General features: G+C 42.9%; 1 protein-coding gene across 5 annotated transcripts in view; it reads right to left on the bottom strand.

Moving 5' to 3' along the window:
* Window positions 1-20,896, bottom strand: part of atm (ATM serine/threonine kinase) — a 191,765-nt gene that overhangs the window by 77,888 nt on the left and 92,981 nt on the right. For all 5 annotated transcript variants that reach the window (XR_010018715.1, XR_010018716.1, XM_063054130.1 and 2 more), the window contains 6 exons: window positions 17,537-17,736; window positions 16,877-17,051; window positions 15,230-15,394; window positions 7,731-7,863; window positions 3,069-3,164; window positions 1,803-1,974 (listed from right to left, as the gene is read on the bottom strand). Coding sequence is in view for 3 of the 5 variants with exons in the window: in XM_063054130.1 (XP_062910200.1) it covers window positions 1,803-1,974; window positions 3,069-3,164; window positions 7,731-7,863; window positions 15,230-15,394; window positions 16,877-17,051; window positions 17,537-17,736 (941 nt within the window). In the remaining 2 variants the exon portion in view is untranslated. The remainder of the gene's footprint in view (window positions 1-1,802; window positions 1,975-3,068; window positions 3,165-7,730; window positions 7,864-15,229; window positions 15,395-16,876; window positions 17,052-17,536; window positions 17,737-20,896) is intronic.

Below are 20,896 nucleotides of genomic sequence, written 5' to 3'. Positions count from 1 at the left end.
TATTTCTAACACTGGGTGAATAGTTACAATAGAAAATCCACAATGGAAAATCAAGACTTTGCCTTGGAAATACAATTACGCATACATGGATTCACATTATAAATCATTAAATAGAATCATGTACAAACAAGCCTATCATTTGCCTCCAGTGCCATCACAGCATCGCCCACAACTCACCAACCCTAACCGTAACCCTATGCAACTGGATCCTTGATTTCCTCATGGGGAGACCAGTCAGTGCAGAGTGGAAATAACATCTCCTAACTGACAATCAACACTGTTGCACCTCATGGATGTGTGTTAAGCTCACTGCTCTACTCTCTCTACAACCATGACTGTGTGGTTAGGCACACCTCAAATGCTTTAAATTTGCTGGTGACACAACTGTTGGCAGAATTTCATATGGCAACAAGAAGGCATACAGGAGTGAGATGGATCAGCTGTTTGAGTAGTATCACAATAACAACCTTGCACTCAATGCATGACCAAGGAATTGATTGTGGATTTCAGGAAGGGGAAGTCGAGGGAACACAAATCAGTCCTCATCGAGGGATCAGCAGTGGAAGGGGTGATCTGATTCACGTTCCTGGGTGTCAACATCTCTGAAGATCTATCCTGGGCCCAACATACCAACACTGCACAAGATCAGAAAAAGCTGCAAGAAGTTGCAAATTCAGCCAGCTCCATCATGGGCACTAGCCTCCCCAGCATTGAGGACATCTTTAAAAGGCGTTGTCTCAAAAGGCAGCATCTGTTATGAAGGATCTTCATCACTCAGGACATGCCCTTTTCTCATTGCTACCATCAAGGAGGTGGTACAGGAGCTTGAAGACACACACTCAACACTTTAGGAACAGCTTCTTCTCCTCCACCATTAGATCCCTGAGTGGACAATGACTCCATGTACACTACCTCATTATTTGTTTTGCTCTCTTTTTGCACTTCATATTTAATTTAATTTTGTACACATATTTCTCATTGTAGTTTCAAGATTTTTTTTATCATGTATTGCAGTGTACTGCTACTTCAAAACAACAAATTTCATGACATATGCCAGTGATATTAAACCTGATTCCGATTCTAATTCTGAATCTGTACACCTTTTTGGAATATTGGAGGAAACCAGAGCACCAGCAGGATACCCACGTGATCATAACAAATAAAACTAATTTTTAAAGATCTTAGATCTTTAAAGCAATTCTCTGCCTCTCGCTGATATGATTCTACAGAATGGTATAAAATTTTAGTAATATTCTGCACAATAAAGACAATAATTCACAAAAATTTAGTCAAATAATTATTGCACATTTTGCAGGCTATAAAGCAAATAGCTTAGAGATCTGCAAGAGCAATACACACAAAACGCTGGAGGAACTCAGCAAGTCAGGCAGCATCTCCAGAGGGGAATAAACAGCTGACATTGAGTCGATACCTTCAACACGACTGGAAAGGAAGGCAGCAGAAGGGGGGGGGGGAAGGACTACAAACTGGCAGGTTATAGGTGAAACTACGTGAGGGGGAAGGTGGGTCAGAGGGGATAGGTGAAAGAGGCAAAAGGCTGAAGAAGGAATCTAATAGGACAGGATAGTGGACCATGGGGTAAAAAACGGGAGGAGAGAAACCAGAGGGAGGTGACAGATGAGAAAGGGTAAGAGGGTAACCAGAATAACAAACTGAAAAAGGGAAAAGGAGGAAGGGGGGTAGAAATTACCGGAAGCTAGAGAAATTGATGTTCATGCTGTCAGGTTAGAGGCTACCCAAACAGATTTGTTTTTAGCATCTCTAAACATATAAAAACTTACCATTGATCAATGAGGGCATTATTAATTACACTTAGAAGAATGAAAACCAATTTAAAATCATTTTCTTTCAATAGTTCCATTGCTTTGAAATGAAATTCATCTTTCTTATGTTGTAAAGCAATAGTGGAAAAGTCAATTGGACCCATTTCTCCTAAGCACTTTCCTGCAGCTTCTGAAATCACAGAATGAATGTAAATGAAAAGGATATATTCAAATATGTGAATTACAAACTAAACAATCCAGACAACCAATAAACTGCATTACAATTTTTCATAATGGATAGAATATCCCAGCAACATGGACACAACATTGTACCTCCTTGAACTAGTAATGTAGTATCTTCAAGGGAAAGGGTGTTCCCATAGTGTTTGAATCCAGTGGTAGTGTCAAACCCCTCTGGATAAGGAAACTGTTTAATCAGCTGCATATAAGTCCCAGTTTTCAAAAACACATGATCCTCTGCAGCAGCCATCACAAGCAGAATTGGCTTTGAGTTAATCATCCTTAATTTTATTATACCAACTAATGTAAGGAAGAATTGAAGTGAGATGATTTAAACTAATTTCAGGCAGGGCTCTTGAAACCACTGAACATTCCATCAGATCAGGCTGGATTTTCCATCATGTGGCACATATTCTATACTTTGAATCCCAATCTGTCTTCATTTTTTGAGCTTAGCTGGGAGGCATAGTTTTGCTGGGTTGTGCTCTTGTGATGTGCCTTTGGAATACTACTATGTTAAAGGCATTACATAAATAAAGTTACACACATCAAAGTTGCTGGTGAACGCAGCAGGCCAGGCAGCATCTCTAGGAAGAGGTACAGTCGACGTTTCAGGCCGAGACCCTTCGTCAGGACTAACTTAACATAAATAAAGTTGTTGCTTTATGATGTTAGTTTACTTGTTCTGGAAGACCCCTCAAAAAACTTAGTAATGTCCAATGGTTCCTTAAACATTTCCAGATTGTTGGCTCCAGTACACAATCTAGGAGTCCACAGTATGTGTTAATCAATCTGAATAAAGGACTATTTCAAGTTCTAAAATTGCAGTTTATAGGAACAAACTAGTGCCATATTCCAATTTTTAAACTAATATACATGAAAATTGGTCAGTAAATTTAAAGTGTCACCTCTGAATGACAGAGTTTCTAGCTCTCTGATACTGTGCTTGTGTATGGTTCTCCATGAAGCCTAACAACAGGGATCAATCTCCTCCCCCTCCCACCCCACATCACTCATTGAATCTTCGGCTGATTAAACACTCACCTAATATATCTTTTCCAGCAGGGTGATAGATAGCAGACTTACACAGTTGCAGGAGATTTACAACCAGTTTCACAAGGACACTGGATGCTGGATCATCTGAAGAAATTACAGAAATGTTTGTTAAAATCAAGTCTATTAACATACCCAGTAACACTACTTTAAAAATATGACTAGAGAAACTTCCACCATTCATACTGAAACTTACGAATTAAATTACTTGCCTATCATAGTTGGAATGATGAAAACTGAGCAAGGAATCTTTCCTTTTAAAGAAAGAGAATGTACACATGCCTTCTCCTTGAGCCCCTAAAAATATCCTTGCACATTTTCCACCATAAATGCACATATAAAATTATGGATTGGGGGCACAAGATACAGAAGATGCTGGAATCTGGAGCAACACACGAAACAACTTAAGGAACATAGTGAGTAAAGCAGCATCTATGCATATAAATGGACAGTTGATGTTTTGGGTCAAGACCTTTCACTTGGAATCACCTGGACAGTCCAGATGAAGAGTCTTGACCTAAAATCCTAACTGCCTATTTCCCTCTATGAATTATAGATTATACGGGAATATCTAGTTAAAAACCAGAGTCATCACAATGTCTATTATCAACGTTTTTTTTATGCCATGGACCCCTACCATTAACCAAGGGGTCCAAGGACTCCAGTTGGGAACCTGTGATCTAGGATAACATGTCATATGATCACAGTGGTTTATAAAATTTTGGCCAGAAAGATGATTACCATTCATAATCACTTGGGACACTGGCACAGATGTGGACGTGCCAAACCTCTTGGGAAGTCCTCATTACTATCCTTTGACTTTGGCTTTGGTGGTGGATTCTTACTGAGTAGCAGAGCTCCCACTTTCTACAATTAGGAACCAAAGAGGTGGTCTGAGGTTGCAGAAGACGAGAGGGAAGAATGTCTGTTGTTTGAAAAGATTTTTTCAAATGAGGCAATGAAACTGTCCAGGCTCCTTGAACGTTTCAAAAGAATATACTCTGATAAAGCAAATGAGGACTTGGCTTATTTAACATAAGAAAATTGGCAGATGCTAGAAATCCAAAGCAACACACATAAAATGCTGGAGGAGCTCAGCAGGCCAAGCAACATCTATGGAAAAGAGTAAACAAGTTGACGGCTATGGCTGACTCATTATCAGGACTGGAAGGAAAGAGGAGAAGTTAGAGGAGGAAGACATTTCTCCTCTTCCTTTCCAGTCCTGATGAAGGGTCTCAGTCCGAAACGTCAACCGTTTACTCTTCTCCATAGATGCTGCCAGGCTTATTTTAAGTCACTTCACTTAATCTTTCAGAAATGGAAAACACTTCAAAACGCGTTTGCCAGCACTTCACAACAAAACGATGGTTTATTGCTTTATGCATTTCATTGCTAATTGCTAAATCTGGAAAGCCCCATACAATGGGAGAACTGATTCTTCCAGCAGTAAAGGAGGTTCTGAATACGGTTTTGCCTAAGTCACCGGACCAAATAATTTAAGCAATTCCACATAGTGACAACCCTATTCAAAGTTGAATAGATGAAATGTCTGAGAATGTGAAAGACACATTGTGCAACATACTTAGGACAATAGAGTTTAATTTGCAGTTGATAAATCAACTTCACCATGTATGCTTCATAAAAGATAAAACCATGGTTCAAGAGTTGTTATTTGCAAGAGGACTAGAAATAGATAAGACAGGGAAGTCAATATTTTAGTTCCTAAGCAACTTTTCAAAGAGAAGGACATTGCACTCCCCAACATTCTTACTTGTGCAACAGATGGGGCACTACCAATGACAGGACACTACCGAAGAAAGCTGTACCTGACATATTCACTGGGTAATTCACAGACAACATCCTGTCATAAAAATCCCAAGTGATCAGCTGCACAAATTATTAAGTACTGTTATCACAGTGGCAAATAAAATCAAGTTCCATGCTCTCAATCTCCACTATTTCGAGATTTTGTATTGAGAATGATGAACAGTTTGAACACTTGCTGTTACACACAGTCAGATGGCTCTCAAAAGGAGACTGCCTAAAATGCTTTTATGCACTTTTTGAAACTGTGATACAATTCTTTGAAGACTTGAATGCTTCATTCAGTAATCAACTCAAGAATTTTAGGCATGACATTGCTTGTTTGTCAGAATTATTAATAAAGTTTAATGAAATCAATCTTTAATTGCAAGGAAATTATGTCAATCTTATCAAAGTCAAATCAGTCGTCTCCACATTTCTGTCCAAGCTAACACCACTTAAGTGCAACACTAGCTGTCACAACCTTTATAAATTTCTGAGACTCTCTGAATTAGAAGAGAAAGAAAGAAAGATGATCTTCAGATATACGATGCACACCTGGGTGAGCTGCATAAAGTCATGCCAGAGGTTTCAGGATCAACCCTCGATCCACATTCCAGATTGGGTAATAAATCCATTCCTGAACACTTGTAATGAGGAAACACTAATCCCACTACAAAATGACTTCAGGCTCAAGCTAAAGTTCAAATAATCATATGATTATGTTGCAGAAAGAAATCTCTGAACGCTATCTGGCACTGTGGAAAAAGGTCAAGATGTTTTTTATTGCCTTTCTAACATCATATTTAGCTGAGCACAGTTTCAGTACAGTTGCCCAACATTTTTCAAAGCAACCAAACAGACTGCAAATTACTGAGTGGGGATCTGAGACTCTTTCTGGATGACATTCAGCACTAAGCCTATCCAGTTCATTGAAAGGTAAAAAAGCAATGAAGTAGTGAATAGTTGGACTACTAATGTATGCTCTAAAATTGTTGCTAAAAATTGTTTTTATCGTAATTAAATAAAAATTATTTGTAGCTTTGAATAGATTTGAATACATTTTGCAATTGTTTGTCATTGCTTTGAATCTGCAGTACGTATTTTTCCCCCCACTGCATTGCTGGGGACGTGTTCTGGGAGCCAAGAGGGTGGTAACTCAAAAAGATTTGGGAACCACTGATCTAGGTTGTTCAAGATTGTTTGATGTAATTTCCAGTACACAAGTGTAAATGAGAAAGAAATAATTGTAACTTCAGATAAATGCAGCAAAAAAAGAAAAGAACACAGTAAGGAAAAACAATAAATTTAAACAGATAAGATAGCTGATATACACAAAGTGATGCTAGGTAGAAGGTGACTCTGTCAGAAAATGATAAAGTAGTAGGGCTGGGGGGTGTGGAGGGGTGGGTTAGTGGGTGTAGGTGTTGATCAGCTTTACTGCTTGGGGAAAGTAACTGTTTGGAGTCTGGTGGTCTTGGCATAGATGGGAATGGGACATTTAGTCGATATGAAGGGTGGGTGGGATCCTTCATGATGTTACTGACCTTTTTCCACCACCTTTATGTATACATATCCTTGCTGGTACAAAGGCTGGTACTGGTGATGTTTTGGACAGTTTTTGACTACCCATTTTAGAGCCTTCCTGTCCGCCTCAAGGCAGCTTCTGTACCGTCCTGTGATGCACCATGCTAAGATGCTCTTTGTTACACATCTGTACAAGGTTGTAGGTATTGACTCAGCCTCCTCAAAAAGTAGAGGTGTTTGTGAGCTTTCTTAATTTTGTAGGATGTGTTCTGGGACCATGAGAGGTTGTGCGAGAGGTATACCCTCATGTGCTTAAAACTGCTCTCAGTTTCCAATGTAAAGAGGGGTGCGAGTTCTGCTGAGGTCGATAACCATCTCCTTTGCCTTGTTGACATTAAGGAAGAGGTTATTTGCCTTCACCAGGATTCGAGTTCTTCTACCTCCTCTCTGTAGGCCGTCTCATCGTTGTTGGAGATGAAGCCCACCACTGCGGTGTCATCAGCAAACCTGACATTGTGATTATTTGGATGTTTGTTCAGACCAAACATCAAAATGGGGAGGAAATGTGATCTAAGTGACTTTGACCCTGGAATGATTGTTGATGCCAGACAGGATGGTTTCAGTAACTGCTGATCTCCTCGGATTTTCACGCACACCAATCTCTACAGTTTAGAGAGGTGAGAAAAACAAAAAAACATCAAGTGAGTGGCAATTTTAGGTGAAAACACCTTGTTAATGAGAGGCGACAGAGACTTCCTCACCATTCAGCACATCTACAACGAGCGCAGTCACAGGAAAGTAGCATCCATCATCAAGTACCCCCACCATCCAGGCCATGTTCTCTTTTTGCTGCTACCATCAAGAAGGTGGTACAGGAGCCTCAGAACCCACATCACCAGGTTCAGGAACAGTCTCTACCCCTCAGTCATCAGGCTCTTGAACCAGAAGGGATAACTTCACTCTCCCCATCACTAAACTGTTCCCACAACCTCTGGACTCACTTTCAAAGACTCTTCATCTCATGTTCTCGATATTTATTGCCTATTTATTTATTATTTCCTTTTTTCTTCTTTTTGTATTTGCAGTTTGTTGTCTTTTGCACATTGATTGCTTGTCTGTCCTGCTGACAGCGGTCTTTGTAGCTATTGAGTGTACTTCAGTCTATAACAGTGCTGCATCCAAGCTGAATTGTTGATACTGGAACAATTAGTACAATAAAGCTCAATTTTACAGCCCAAATTAATATACAATTGTGCTCTAATGAAATTATATTTCCATATATTACTGCCATGATTTTAATTTATTAACATACTATCAAACTACCTTGACACTCTTTCAGCAGAGTTTTAGAATCCTCTTTGTGAAGTTCTAGTTGTTTTTTTAGATCATTTAATCCCACAAGCCTGGTTAGGGGTAAGGAATCACAGGTGTTGACAGAAAGGAAATGATTGATTTCCTGAAATGCAAAAACAGTATTGTAAAGACAAACATAAATACCAAATTGCTCTTTTCACATTAACTTCCACCTCACTCTCTTACCCATGGAATGAAACCATTGTTGCTGGTATGTCTCATTTGCATCTTGTCTATTTTTATTAGCCTTTTGCGTCAGTTTATTGATGCTGCAGCTCAGTGGATTGGAGCACATAATGTGGTCTGAAATTTCAATCTTAAATTATCAGAGGTCAAGTATTTCTGATTAGATATGTTTTATACACCTTCTGCAATACATCAAGGTGGACACTAAAAGATCCCCTCACATTATTTAAATAAAAACAGGCTTAGCAGAGTCCTGATCAATATTCCTCCTTCAAACACTTGTATGTGTCATGTGTGAAGCCAAGCAGAGCTACAGAACGGATGATGCTAATGAAAGAGATAACGAGAGACAATGGAGAACCATTCAAAATGGTAATGAGAAGAGAGAGATTAACGAGAAAGAGACACATAATTCAGATGTTGGCGTCTGCCACAGACAGTTTGCTTTGAACCTGAGCTATGTGAAGTTTGATGGACAGGTGATACCCAATCAGGGGGATAAAAATAGCGGGTTTGCTAAGGCACAAGACACACGCCACGAGACCCTGGAAAGAGCATTGTGCCCCACAAGTTGGTGGGAGTTTGGAGGACCGATTCGCAGGAATCGGTCAGAGGCTCACAGGGTTTAAAGGTACGATCGGTGGGAACCTGGTGTGTGTCTGTCCTTGCCTGGGTGCCGGGTTCACCACGGAAGAACGACTACATCCGGAACGGAGGGGTCATAGTCGGTGACCACAGCGGGATCAGAAGGCATCGAAAGGTTTGCCTGAAACCAACTGTATCTCTCACTCTCCCAACGGTACAACAACAGCAATTACTTCGAACTGCACTAGACTGAACTGCTTCACCTTAAGACTGATCATTTTACCCCTAGACTGTGATAGTTTGGTTGATTCCTATTACCCTATTTCTGTGTATATGTGTATACTATCATTGCTAACCTGTTACATTTATATCCTTGCGGTTAGTGTACTGTATTACTTATTTCTTTAATAAAACTTTATTAGTTCCTAGTAATCACAGACTCCAACGAGTGTTCCATTTCTGCTGGTTTGACAACCCAGTTACGGGGTATGTAACATAAGTGGGGATCTCGTCACGGGATTTTGAACACCAAAATTGGGACTGGTTAAATTGATCGGGTTAAGTTCCCCCAAAAAAAAGGGCAAACAGCAGAAATGGAGATTGAGGAATTTCTAAAGATGCCAACCTTGGAGGCATTAGGGGATGCCAAGAAATCAGAATTGGCGACTGTTGCAAAAAGGTTGAATCTTTTTAAGGGGAAGGAGACAATGAGGAGAGCGGAGATGCACAGAGCCATTGTTGAGCATTATGTATCTAAAGATGTGTTTCCCCACGGGGTGCTGGAGGTGGTGTCTATGAGCAAACCTGGTGGGGAGGCGGTGCAGCTGCAGATAGAAAAATTAAGGCTCGAGCATGAGTTCCAAGTGAAGCAGTTAGAACGAGAAGAGAGAGAGAAGCAGCTAGAACGGGAAGAGAGAGAAAAGCAGCTATAATGGGAAGAGAGAGAAAAGCAGCTAGAACGGGAAGAGAGAGAGAAGCAGAAGGAAAGGGAGTTTGAGCTGGAGAAGTTAAGGATAGCGCTTGAGAGGGGCCAAATGCCGGACCAAGGTGGAGGGTTCAGGCCGGCCCAGGAGGTTAGGTTGGTTCCCCCATTTGAGGAGGTCGATGTTGATTGGTACTTTCTACATTTCGAAAAAGTCACTGCAAGTCAGGACTGGCCGAGGGATAAGTGGGCTGTTCTACTCCAGAGCGTGCTTAAGGGGAAGGCTCAGCAAGCTTACTCAGCGTTGTCAGCAGAAGATGCCCAGAGGCATGATGTGGTGAAAGAGGCTATACTCAGGATTTATGAGTTGGTCCTGGAGGCATACCGGCAAAGGTTCTGGAATGTGAGGAAGCAGTGGGGCCGCATGTATTTAGAGTTTGCCCGTGAGATGCAGATGTATTGTGAGCGTTGGTGCGCCTCGAAAGGGGTCACTGGGGATTATGACAAACTGCTACAGCTAATACTGATTGAGCAATTTAAAGGTTGTGTCCCTGAAGTTATGAGGCCCTATCTAGATGAGAAAGAGGCAGAAACCTTAGCCGCAACTGCTAAGTTAGCGGATGAGTACACGTTAACACACAAAGCAAAGTTTACCCCGAGTAAGAGCTACCAGAAGGGTAGTAGAGAGGGTGGAGAAAGTCTGCCGGTAAAGCCAGAAAGTAAGTCGGGGACTAGTGAGAAGGATAAGAAAGACGGGAAGCAGTTTGGTAGGAAGTCTCCTGGTTTCGTATGCTATAATTGTGGGAAAGCCGGTCACATTGCGTCCAGGTGTTTTGCCCCAAAGAAGGAGACGGGGAAAGGAAAAACGACGACTCCGACTGGCTGTATTGAGCCAGCAAACAAACCGCTAGGGGAGAAGAGGTTTGATAGAGTTCAGGAAGGGTGCAAGAAGTTTACTTCGGCCGGATTGGTCTCGGTGAAGGAGGGGTCAACCCGAGTTCCAGTACGGATCTGGAGAGACACTGGGGCTTGTCAATCATTGATCTTAAGGAGGGTGTTAGAATTTAGTGCAGAGATCGAGATTGGGGAGGTCAGTGTGATAAAAGGCATTGGGAAAGGGACCGAAGCAGTACCTTTGCACCAGATATACCTGAAAAGTGACTTGGTCTCCGGACCGGTCACGATAGGGGGTGAGGCCCAAATTACCGATGGAAGGCGTGGTGGTCTTACTCGGTAACGACCTTGCAGGTGGAGATGTGTACCCAGCAGTAAAGCTGACGAGCAAGCCTGCCAGGACTGAGGACCCGCCCATGGATTCACAGGTTTATCCCATTTGCGCAGTAACTCGACGCATGTCGAGAAAGGCTGCTGAAGCGAATGTGGATTTAGCTGAGACGCTTTTACCAGCCTTGTACCAGGAGGGGTTAGAAAGTGAGAAGAAGGAGCATAGTGGAGCGTAAGGAAGTGAGGGAGTTGAGGTAGATTTATCATTAGCGAGGAAGGAATTTATACAGGCACAGGAACGAAACGAGGAGCTGATGATTTTGACGGAGACAGCTCTCTCTGAAGCAGAAATAAAAAGGGAACCAGTGGGCTATTATGTGAAGGAGGGAGTACTAATGAGGAAGTGGAGACCAAGTACCGTGCCCACAGATGAGGAGTGGGGGGTAGTACACCAGGTGGTAGTGCCGAAAATTTATAGGGACGAGATCTTTAACCTGGCCCACAAGATACCCCTCAGTGGACATTTTGGGGTGAGGAAAACAGTCGATAGAATTATGAAAGAGTTTTACTGGCTGGACATGAGGAAGGATATTATTGAGTATTGTAGACGGTGTCACACCTGTCCGGTGGTAGGCAAGCCGAACCAGGTCCTACCTAAAACGCCCCTTCGACCGATACCCGCTTTCAGGGAACCCTTTTCCCAAATAATTGTGGACTTCGTCGGTTCCCTGCCCAGAACTGTGAGTGGGCAAGAGTATGTGATGACTATGATGTGCGCCACCACCAGGTTTCCGGAGGCTGTGCCCCTGGCAAGCGTCAAGGCTCCCGCAGTGGTAAAGGCGCTTGTGAAATTTTTCACTATGGTGGGGTTGCCAAGGGAAATTCAGTCAGATCAGGGGAGTGTCTTCACATCTCACACATTCCGACGAATGTTGGATGAGATGGGAGCGAAGCAGATTTTGGCCTCCACGTACCACCCGGAGTCTCAAGGGGTATTGGAAAGGTTCCACGCAACGTTAAAGATCATGATTAAAACTTATTGTCAAGAGAACGCTAGAGACTGGGATGATGCCTTGCCTCTCTTGTTATTTGCTGTAAGGGACACAGCTCAGGAGTCATTGGGGTTCAGCCCATTCGAGCTCGTCTTCGGTCAGAGGCCCAGAGGACCTCTGACCTTACTGAAAGAGCAATGGTCCAGCCCAACAGTACAAGTCAATGTGATTGATTACGTTTTAAAATTTCCTGAGAGGCTTAAAAGAATCTGTGACCTTGTCAAAGAAAATCTACGAAGCTCCCAAACAAAAATGAAACAGTGGTATGATACACGAGCCCGCGAACAAGTGTTTCAAGTGGGTGATAGGGTCTTAGTTCTGTTTCCAGTGGTAACCAACCCCCTCCAGGCAAGATTCCACGGTCCGTACAAAGTGATTAAAAAGATAGACTCTTTGAATTATGTTATTGAAACGCCACTCAGACGTAAGCTGACACAATTAGTGCATATTAATATGTTAAAAGCTTACCACGATAAGAAAGCAGATCTAGTCGGTGTTATCACAAAAATAAATGAGGCTGGGGTGCCAAATGATAAGTGGAAAACCCATCTTGAAAAGATAAATATGGTGCCGACCAGATTGGAGAACTCTATTGTTTTGGCCAACTTTGCTGATAAGGTCTTTCACTTAACCCCTGAGCAGAGCGAGCCACTGATAAAGCTAATTAACCGGCATGCAGATGTATGTCTGGATGTCTCGAGGCGATGCAAGGGGACGGTACATGATGTTATTGTTACATCAGATCAGCCTATTAAGCAAAACCCCTATAGGATGAACTTGGAGAAGGGCAAGCTAGTGGAGAAAGAAATTGAACACATGCTAGCCACAGGTATTATTAGGCCATCCAAATTGGAATGGGCCTCTCCCTGTGTGGTTGTCCTGAAACCCGATGGGAGCATATGATTCTGTACAGATTACAGAAAGGGGTGAATGCCATCACAAAAACTGATGCTTACCCCATCCCTGGGTAGACGATTACATCAATAAAGTGGGGAGGGCTAAGTATATCACAAAGATCGATTTACTGAAAGGGCTAGAGAAATCTCAGCATTTGTCACTCCATCTGGGTTATACGAGTATATATATAATGGCATGAAGAACGCCCCAGGTACCTTGCAAAGGATGATTAATTCAGTGATAAAAGGGTTAAAGAACGCAGCAGCGTATATTGATGATTTGGTGGTCTGGAGTGACACGTGGAAAGAGCACATTGTGGCAGTAGAGGAACTGTTTAAACGGCTGTCTGAAGCCAACCTGACAGTGAACCTCGCGAAAAGTGAGTTCGGCCACGCTAAGGTCACATATCTGGGGTATATGATAGGACAGGGGCAGTTGGCACCGATGCAGGCTAAGGTGCAGGCTATCTCTGAAGTTCCCATCCCGACGGACAAGAGGGCCCTGAGAAGGTTTTTGGGGATGGTGGGGTACTATCAGAAGTTTTGCAAAAACTTTGCGGATATTACCCTCCCTCTTACTAAGCTCTTGCCGAAGAATGATAAGTTTGTGTGGAACGACCTTTGTCAACAAGCCTTCGAGAGTCTGAAGGCGATTCTGTGTCACCACCCTGTATTGAATGCGCCTGACTTTTCAAAACCCTTCTCCCTAGCAACAGATGCCAGCAACAAAGTGGCGGGGGGGGGGCGGGGTGCTGTTGCAGACAGACGAGAAGGGAATTGAACACCAGGTGGCTTATTTTTCTAAGCAGTTTAATGTCCATCAGAGAAATTATTCCACCGTGGAGAAGGAATTACTGGCAATCATTCTGGCATTACAACATTTTGAGGTTTATATTTGTCCAGCACAGAAACCACTGATAGTTTACTGATCACAATCCATTAGTGTTTTTGACCACAATGAAGGATAAAAACAAACACTTGTTAAGTTGGAGCCTGGTATTACAGGAATGTGATATAAAGATAAAACATATAAAAGGAACCGACAATGTGATTGCTGATTATCTGTCCAGGTGTTAAAACTTAAAGTTCTCTCTATTAGCCGAATAGCTGATGATTACCTGTATATTAGCGTGTATTTTATAATGAGCATTCATGCCCGTAATTTTTACCGCCGGTAAAAATTCTTTTAAGGATGGGGGTGTCATGTGTGAAGCCAAGCACAGCTGCAGAACGGATGATGTTAATGAGAGAGATAACGAGAGACAATGGAGAACCATTCAAAATGCTAATAAGAGAGAAGCGAGAGATTGACGAGAAAGAAACACATAATTCAGATGTTGGCGTCTGCCACAGACAGTTTGCTTTGAACCTTAACTATTTGAAGTTTGATGGACAGGTGATACCCCATCAGGGGGGTAAAAATAGTGTATTTGCTAAGGCACAAGACACATGCCACAGGACCCTGGAAAGAGCATTGTGCCCCACAAGTTGGTGGGAGTTTGGAGGATCGATTCACGGGAATCGGTCAGAGGCTCACAGGGTGTAAAGGTACAATCGATGGGAACCTGGTGTGTGTCCGCCCTTGCCTGGGTGCCGGGTTCACCACGGAAGAATGATCACATCCAGAACAGAGGGGCCACAGTCGGTGACCACAGCGGGATCAGAAGGCATTGAAAGGTTTTCCTGAAACCAACTGTATCTCTCACTCTCCAACGGTACAACAACAGCGATTACTTCGAACTGCACTAGATTGAACTGAACTCTGCTTCACCTTAAGACTGATCATTTTACCCCTAGACTGCGATAGAGTTTGGTTGATTCCTATTACCCTATTTCTGTGTATATGTGTATACTATCATTGCTAACCTGTTACATTTATATCCTTGCCGTTAGTGTACTGTATTACTTATTTCTTTAATAAAACTTTACTAGTTCCTAGTAATCACAGACTCCAATGAGTGTTCCATTTCTGCTGGTTTGACAATCCGGTTACGGGGTACGTAACATATGCCACAGAAGAAAATTAATTGGCAAATTAGTAATTTATTGTTTGTGACAATTCTTTGTAGTAACATTCATATTTCTGTTTCTTTGCAGCTTTTGATTCTTTTTTTGCTCTTTAATTGATGTCATCTTCTAAGCAACTTTTTATCCATTAAAAAGTAAGTAGAAGTCCACTAGGTGATAATTCTACTAGGAATCAAAAAAAGAAGATTGGACTCAAGGAAATTTAGTTTTTGTGTGGCAATAAACTACTGCAGAAGCATGGCTGCCTAACCATTGACTATGTTGATAGATTTATGGATGCTAAGAATTTCAGAAGATACAAAGAAAGTTAAAATGAGTAACAGGTGTTTAGTGAATGGCAGAGCAGGATAAAAAGGCTGAAGGACAACTTCTCAATTACTTCTTGCTGAAGTCTTGCAGTAATGCCTATTGCTTGAGAATAAAACCTTTCCCCACTAATAAAAGTACATAGGATTTTTGGGTTAATAACTGTGACACTGATGCTCAAGTGAAAGCTTAAAATATTTTGCAATTCTTTGGAAGAAATGAAAAACATTTAATTCAAGCCTCATGGCATACATTAAAAAATACTTTTACCTCTAACAGCGTGAACTGTTTCTTACTATACTTGATTTTCTCCTGGATAAGACGGAGCTCTCCGAATTCAGGAAGATCAGGGAATGGATCCAAACGCCTAATTGCATGGTACAGGTTTTCATTGCCACGATTGGAAATCACTAGATACTTCAATAATGTCAGGGCCTGAAAGAGTTACAAATATAATACAATAAATGCCTAAATTAAAATAGAGAATAATAACCATGAAGAATCGCAAGACATTCAGAGGAACAGAATGGGAATAATACATAATGTACAGCCACACAAAACTGAACTTTAGAAACAATGATCTATACTGGTTTCTAGTCCTTGACCTCACTGACCTAAAATTCTTATCCCTGCCTCATTTGGTCTCATGACTGGGTGACTTCCTTTCATCCAGAGCCACTTCTACATTTCTTTCAGCCAACACACACAAAATGCTGGTGGAACTCAGCAGGTCAGGCAGCATCTATAGGAAGGGTCTTGGCCCGAAACGTCGACTGTACTTCTTCCTATAGATGCTGCCTGGCCTGCTGCGTTCCACCAGCATTTTGTGTGCGTTGTCTAAATTCCTTTCCTTTTCTTTTTCGCTAAAGCTCTATGTATACCCAACATATGACACTCTTACTGACTTTGTGTTGGCTTCCTTGATTGTGCTTTTGGTATACAGCGGAGACTTATTCTACGCTAAAAGTAGCAAACAGGAGGCCACTCCGGGAAGAGTAGGTAACCCCAATCTGGAGGGACTGTTTGGGGCCCTAACTGGTAGTGAGAGAGGAGGTGTAGGGGCAGGTGTGGCACTTGTTCCATTTGCAAGGATCAGTGCTAGGAGGAGTTGAGTGGGGAAGAATGCATAGATGAAGCAGTTGCGTAGGGAGTGATCCTTGCAGAAAGCAGAAAGTGGGGGAGAGGGAGGAGGGAAAGATGCTTCGGTGAGTGAGATCCTGTTGGATCTTGGCATAGATTGGGAGACTGCTTCGTCAAGCACCTACGCTCTGTCCGCAAGAAAAAGCAGGATCTCCCAGTGGCCACCTATCTTAATTCTGCTCCCAATTCCCATTTTGACGTGTCAGTCCATGGCCTTCTCTACTGCTATGATGAGACCACACTCAGGTTGGAGAAGCAACACCTCATATTCCTTCAGGGTAGCCTCCAACCTGATGGCATGAACATCAATTCTTCGAACTTCTGGTAATTGCCACCCCTCTCCTTCAGCATTCCCCTCTTTCATCTTGTCTCCTTACCTGTCCATGACTTCCCTCTGCTACTTCTCCCCCTTCCCTTTCTTCCATGGCCTTCTGTCCTCTCCTGTCAGATTTACCCCTTCTCCAGGGTTGTATCTCTTTCAGCAATTGACTTAGCAGCTCTTTACTTCACCCCTCCCCCTCTCTCCCGGTTTCACCTAACACCTCTTACCTTGTACTTCTTCCTCCCCTCCTCCCAGCTTCTTACTCTGACTTCTCATCTTTCTTTCCAATCCTGATGAAAAGCCTCAGCCTAAAATGTCTACTGTTTACTGCTTTCCAAAGATGTTGCCTGGTCTGCTGAGTTCCTCCTGTAATCTGTGGGTATTGCTGTAATTAAACCAATAAAGTTTAAAACTGAAAGAAGCAGGCAGAATTATTATTTACATCAGTGGCTCACCTGTTGGCGAATTTCTGGCTGTCCCTGCACCAATGGTGTTAATGTACCCACAATGACATGAAGGTGATTTTCAAGTGCATCGCCACAATGTTCCACAGCAGTCTTACAAGTGACAGTTAAAAGATCGCAGCATAGGGAAAAACTGCGTGTGGATATATCATCCATGTGTGATGGCCTACAAAGAAAAAAATTACAATCATGATCTGTAATTACGATCTAAAACAAACGTTGAAGTAACATTTTTGTCTTCAAAATCATTATACTGGCAATTCATACATTAGAAACCCTACTAATCACCACTTGTTATACCATCTGCTTCATAATTTTCTACGTATCACCAGAATTAGCTAATGGAGATCAAGGGGATTTTGTAAGTGCGCTTGATTCACCAGCCTAATTGATTGAAATAACATAAATAAGTATAAGTGACTGTGTGGAAAACATTATAAGTAAGAAACAATGGAAAGGTACAGAGCTATCGGGGAGCTCCTGAAATTATGAAAGAGATTTGAAAAAATAAAAATTCTTTCTTTGAGAAGAAACCTTAGAGAGTGCAAACAACTAAATTTACAACTGTAAAAGATATACTCCAAGAAGTACGATGAACAAGCCTTAATAGCAAATAAACTTGAAAGAAAGAATTCATGAAAAGGAACTGACCAACTATTGATGTGGTGAATCAGACTGTAGATGACATCACGGAGAACAAATGCCCACAATCCTCCAAGCCCGTCCGTAATCTCTTTCAGCAACATGTTTACAAACAAACGATACATCATCAGAATTCTATGTTTTTCATAGGCACTGGTACTGTCTGCTGCCTTCTTACAAATCGCTAGCAAGATCTTTTGTATTGAATCCTGTTTAAAGACATTTTGGACAGCTTTTAAATCAAACATGTGTAACACCCTAGGAAAAGTTTCACTGTTAATGTAATGGTCTTTCTGTAGCAGCAGTGTTTGGGTTATGGTTAGAGATAAAGGGTGCTTTGGAATGTGGGCCGTCCAATGAGGGGAGTGTTTTTTTTCTTGCTGTGTGCCTGAGACTGAGGTGTTCTGGGTCTTTTATTTGGCGAGAGATGGAGAGAGAAGACACCAGAAAGGAGAGGTTGTAGACCCCAGAAAGGAGTGGACTTGGGGTGGGGCTGGGAGTCGATGAAGCCTGGGGAGATCGATGGAGGACCGGCAGAAGGGAAACCGTGAGCACTAACTTGTGCACATTAGACTGTTCCATTAAAATGGGCCCTTTTCTTTTTGTTTTTCTTTACTAACCCTTTAGTCAAATTAAGAATTATAAAGCTAAACCATTTAGTTGCATATGGTGTACTGTCTGTTATTTCATGGTACTGATTTGTAACAGGGGAACAAATCACGCAGCATCCACACAAACACTGATGTCTTGCACCTCAAATTTCACATGTTTGGTGGGGCCAGAGACTGCCTTTCCTAGACTTACACCACTGACCGAACCTGAGGGTTACAATCGTGGGGACTCATCCGGGATTGATTTCGTTGGATGCTTTTTGATTGCTCTGAGCATTGAACCAGTGGGTTGTGTGTTTGAGTCTGTGCTAGTATCGATGCTACCAAGGGTTGAACGGTCGTGTGTATCCACGGGGCTACCGGTAACGAATGCGTGTGTGTTGAGTGGAGTAGATATTCGTACTCCGGATGAATTGTTAATTCAACTTTTAAGTACCGTTAAAGCTGTAGGCAAAGTTATGATTGTGGGGTGAAGGTTTGGTAAAATGGCGGGCACAGACCTTGTTTTAGTTCAGACTAGCGCTGAGGTAACGGCAGTGGAACTGCCTGGTACTACTGGGGCCACGGGGGGGCGCGCTGTGGACCATCCATACTTTCTGGGCGGAGTAGAATGTAGCAGAGCGGACCGAATAGCAAGTCGAGTCTCCCATAGCTGGGGGCCAAGACTTCAAAGACAGGGTTCCCTCGTATCTGAGGAGGGAGGGGAAGGAATAGTTGGATTTGGAACGTCTGATTAGTCCCCGTCCCCCAGTAAAGAGTGAGAGTTCTGAGCTAGTATTAGCCCTTACCTCTCTGGCGAACAAATGGCCAGTGCACAGGCAGAGGGTCCTAGTTATCGTAAGCTAAGAATATTCTCTGGAATAACACCCATCCCCAAGGGGGAGGAGGAGTATGAGACTTGGGCAGAGCAGACCTCTCAGTTGTTAGATGAATGGCAGTGCTCTGTTGAGGTAAAGAGACAGAAATTGGTTGAGAGTTTCAGGAAACGGGCTGCTGATGTTGTGAGAGCCGTAAAGTCACAGTACCCACTTGCCACTGCTGTGGCTTACATGCAGGCACTGGAGAATGTGTTTGCCACGACAGGAAGTCCGATGGAACGCATGACGGGGTATCTGAACATGTGTCAGGAGAAGGGCGAGAAGTTTTCTGCCCACATCTTTCCGCTAGAGAGGCAACTAAATTGCTTGCGGCACAGGGGGCCATTCAGGTGGCTGAGGTGGATCAGTTAAGAATGAACCAAATAGTGAATAGATCAGGGCACTGGGTTGAAACTTGTTGTGCTTGTCAGCCGGAGTCTGTCGCCCTTTGAAAAAAATTATCCCACGCACAAGCTGGACTTTCTGGCATTGAAATGGGCTGTAGTGGATAAGTTGAGTGACCACCTCTATGGTGCCAAGTTTGAGGTGAGGATGGGCAACAATCCCTTAACTTATATCCTGACTTCGGCAAAATTCGGCATTGTCTGTCTATGATTTCAGCCTGAAGTACTGGTTGGGAAATAGGAACATCGATGCTGATGCTTTGTCCTGATGTGCGCATGACGGGCTGGACAAGGACAAAGAGTGGGAGAGCGTTCCTGCCCCAGGAATGAAAGCCATGTGCCAGTTTTCCATCAGAGGGAAGGTAGGGGCAGGACTGAGCGGTAAAGCAAATGGCTTCTGAAGGTACCATTCCACAAGCTTATTTTATCTTGACTGCTCTGAAGACAAACCAGTTAGCAAAATTGAATCTTGAGGTATGGCAGCTGCTCAGTGAGATGTCCTGGGCATTGGTACCATTTGGTCAGCGGTCGAAAAGGGAGACATGGCCCAAGTGGAAAAGGCGAAACACGCTGTGGTGCCTCCGTTACTGAGAGAATGGCCCAGGTGGAAGGTGAAGAACCAGATCCTATATCAGGTCAGGGCACCACCAGACTAGCCTCAGCATTCCCAGCTGGTTCTGCCTGAGAAGTATCGCAGGATTGTGTTGAAGTCACTTCATGATGAATCTGGACATTTGGGGGTTAAGAAGACGTATGAATTGCTCAGAGATTGATTTTACTGGCCCCGAATGAAGCCGGAGGTCGAAGAATACTGCAAGTCGTGTATTCGATGCATACGGAGGAAGACGCTGCCTACAGGGACCGCTCCATTGTCCCACTTGCACAGTGTGGGGCCCTTTGACTTGGTGTGTATGGATTTCCTGTCAATAGAGCGGATGCCAGCATCACGGCGAATGTCTTAGTCATCATGGACCACTACACCAGCTTTCCCGACCAAGGATCAGAGGGCATCCACGGTGGCCAAAGTGTTACAGGAGAAGTTCATTTATTATGGCCTTCCCAGGCAGATAGATAGTGATCAGAGAAAGGATTTCGAGAGTAGGCTCATACACAAGTTACTGAGCATGCTCGGAGTTGAGGACTACTCCTAATCACCCACAGGGTGATCCCCAGCCAGAGAGATTTAATTGGATCTTGCTAGACATGCTCGGAACGTTGGAGATCAGCCAGAAGAACAAGTGGAGTCAACATATCTGGTCCACTGCTACAACTGTACCCGAAATGAATCTACCGGGTACTCGCTATATTATCTGACGCTTGGGCACGAGGCGAGGTTGCCCATCGACCTTGGTTTTGGGACTGACGAGGAAGACCTACCACAGAAGACTTATCTGAAGTACGTGTCTCATATGAGAAGAGAGCTGAAAAAGGCTTATGAATTAGCTGAGGTCACAGCTGCCAAGCAGAGTCAAGGAAATAAGAGGAGGTATGATCAAA

The sequence above is a fragment of the Mobula hypostoma genome, chromosome 7 (genome assembly GCF_963921235.1).
Source record: "Mobula hypostoma chromosome 7, sMobHyp1.1, whole genome shotgun sequence".
In the NCBI taxonomy this organism is placed as follows: Eukaryota; Metazoa; Chordata; class Chondrichthyes; order Myliobatiformes; family Myliobatidae; genus Mobula; species Mobula hypostoma.
Note: the sequence above shows the minus strand (reverse complement) of the source record. Positions and strands in the feature narration are given on the sequence as shown.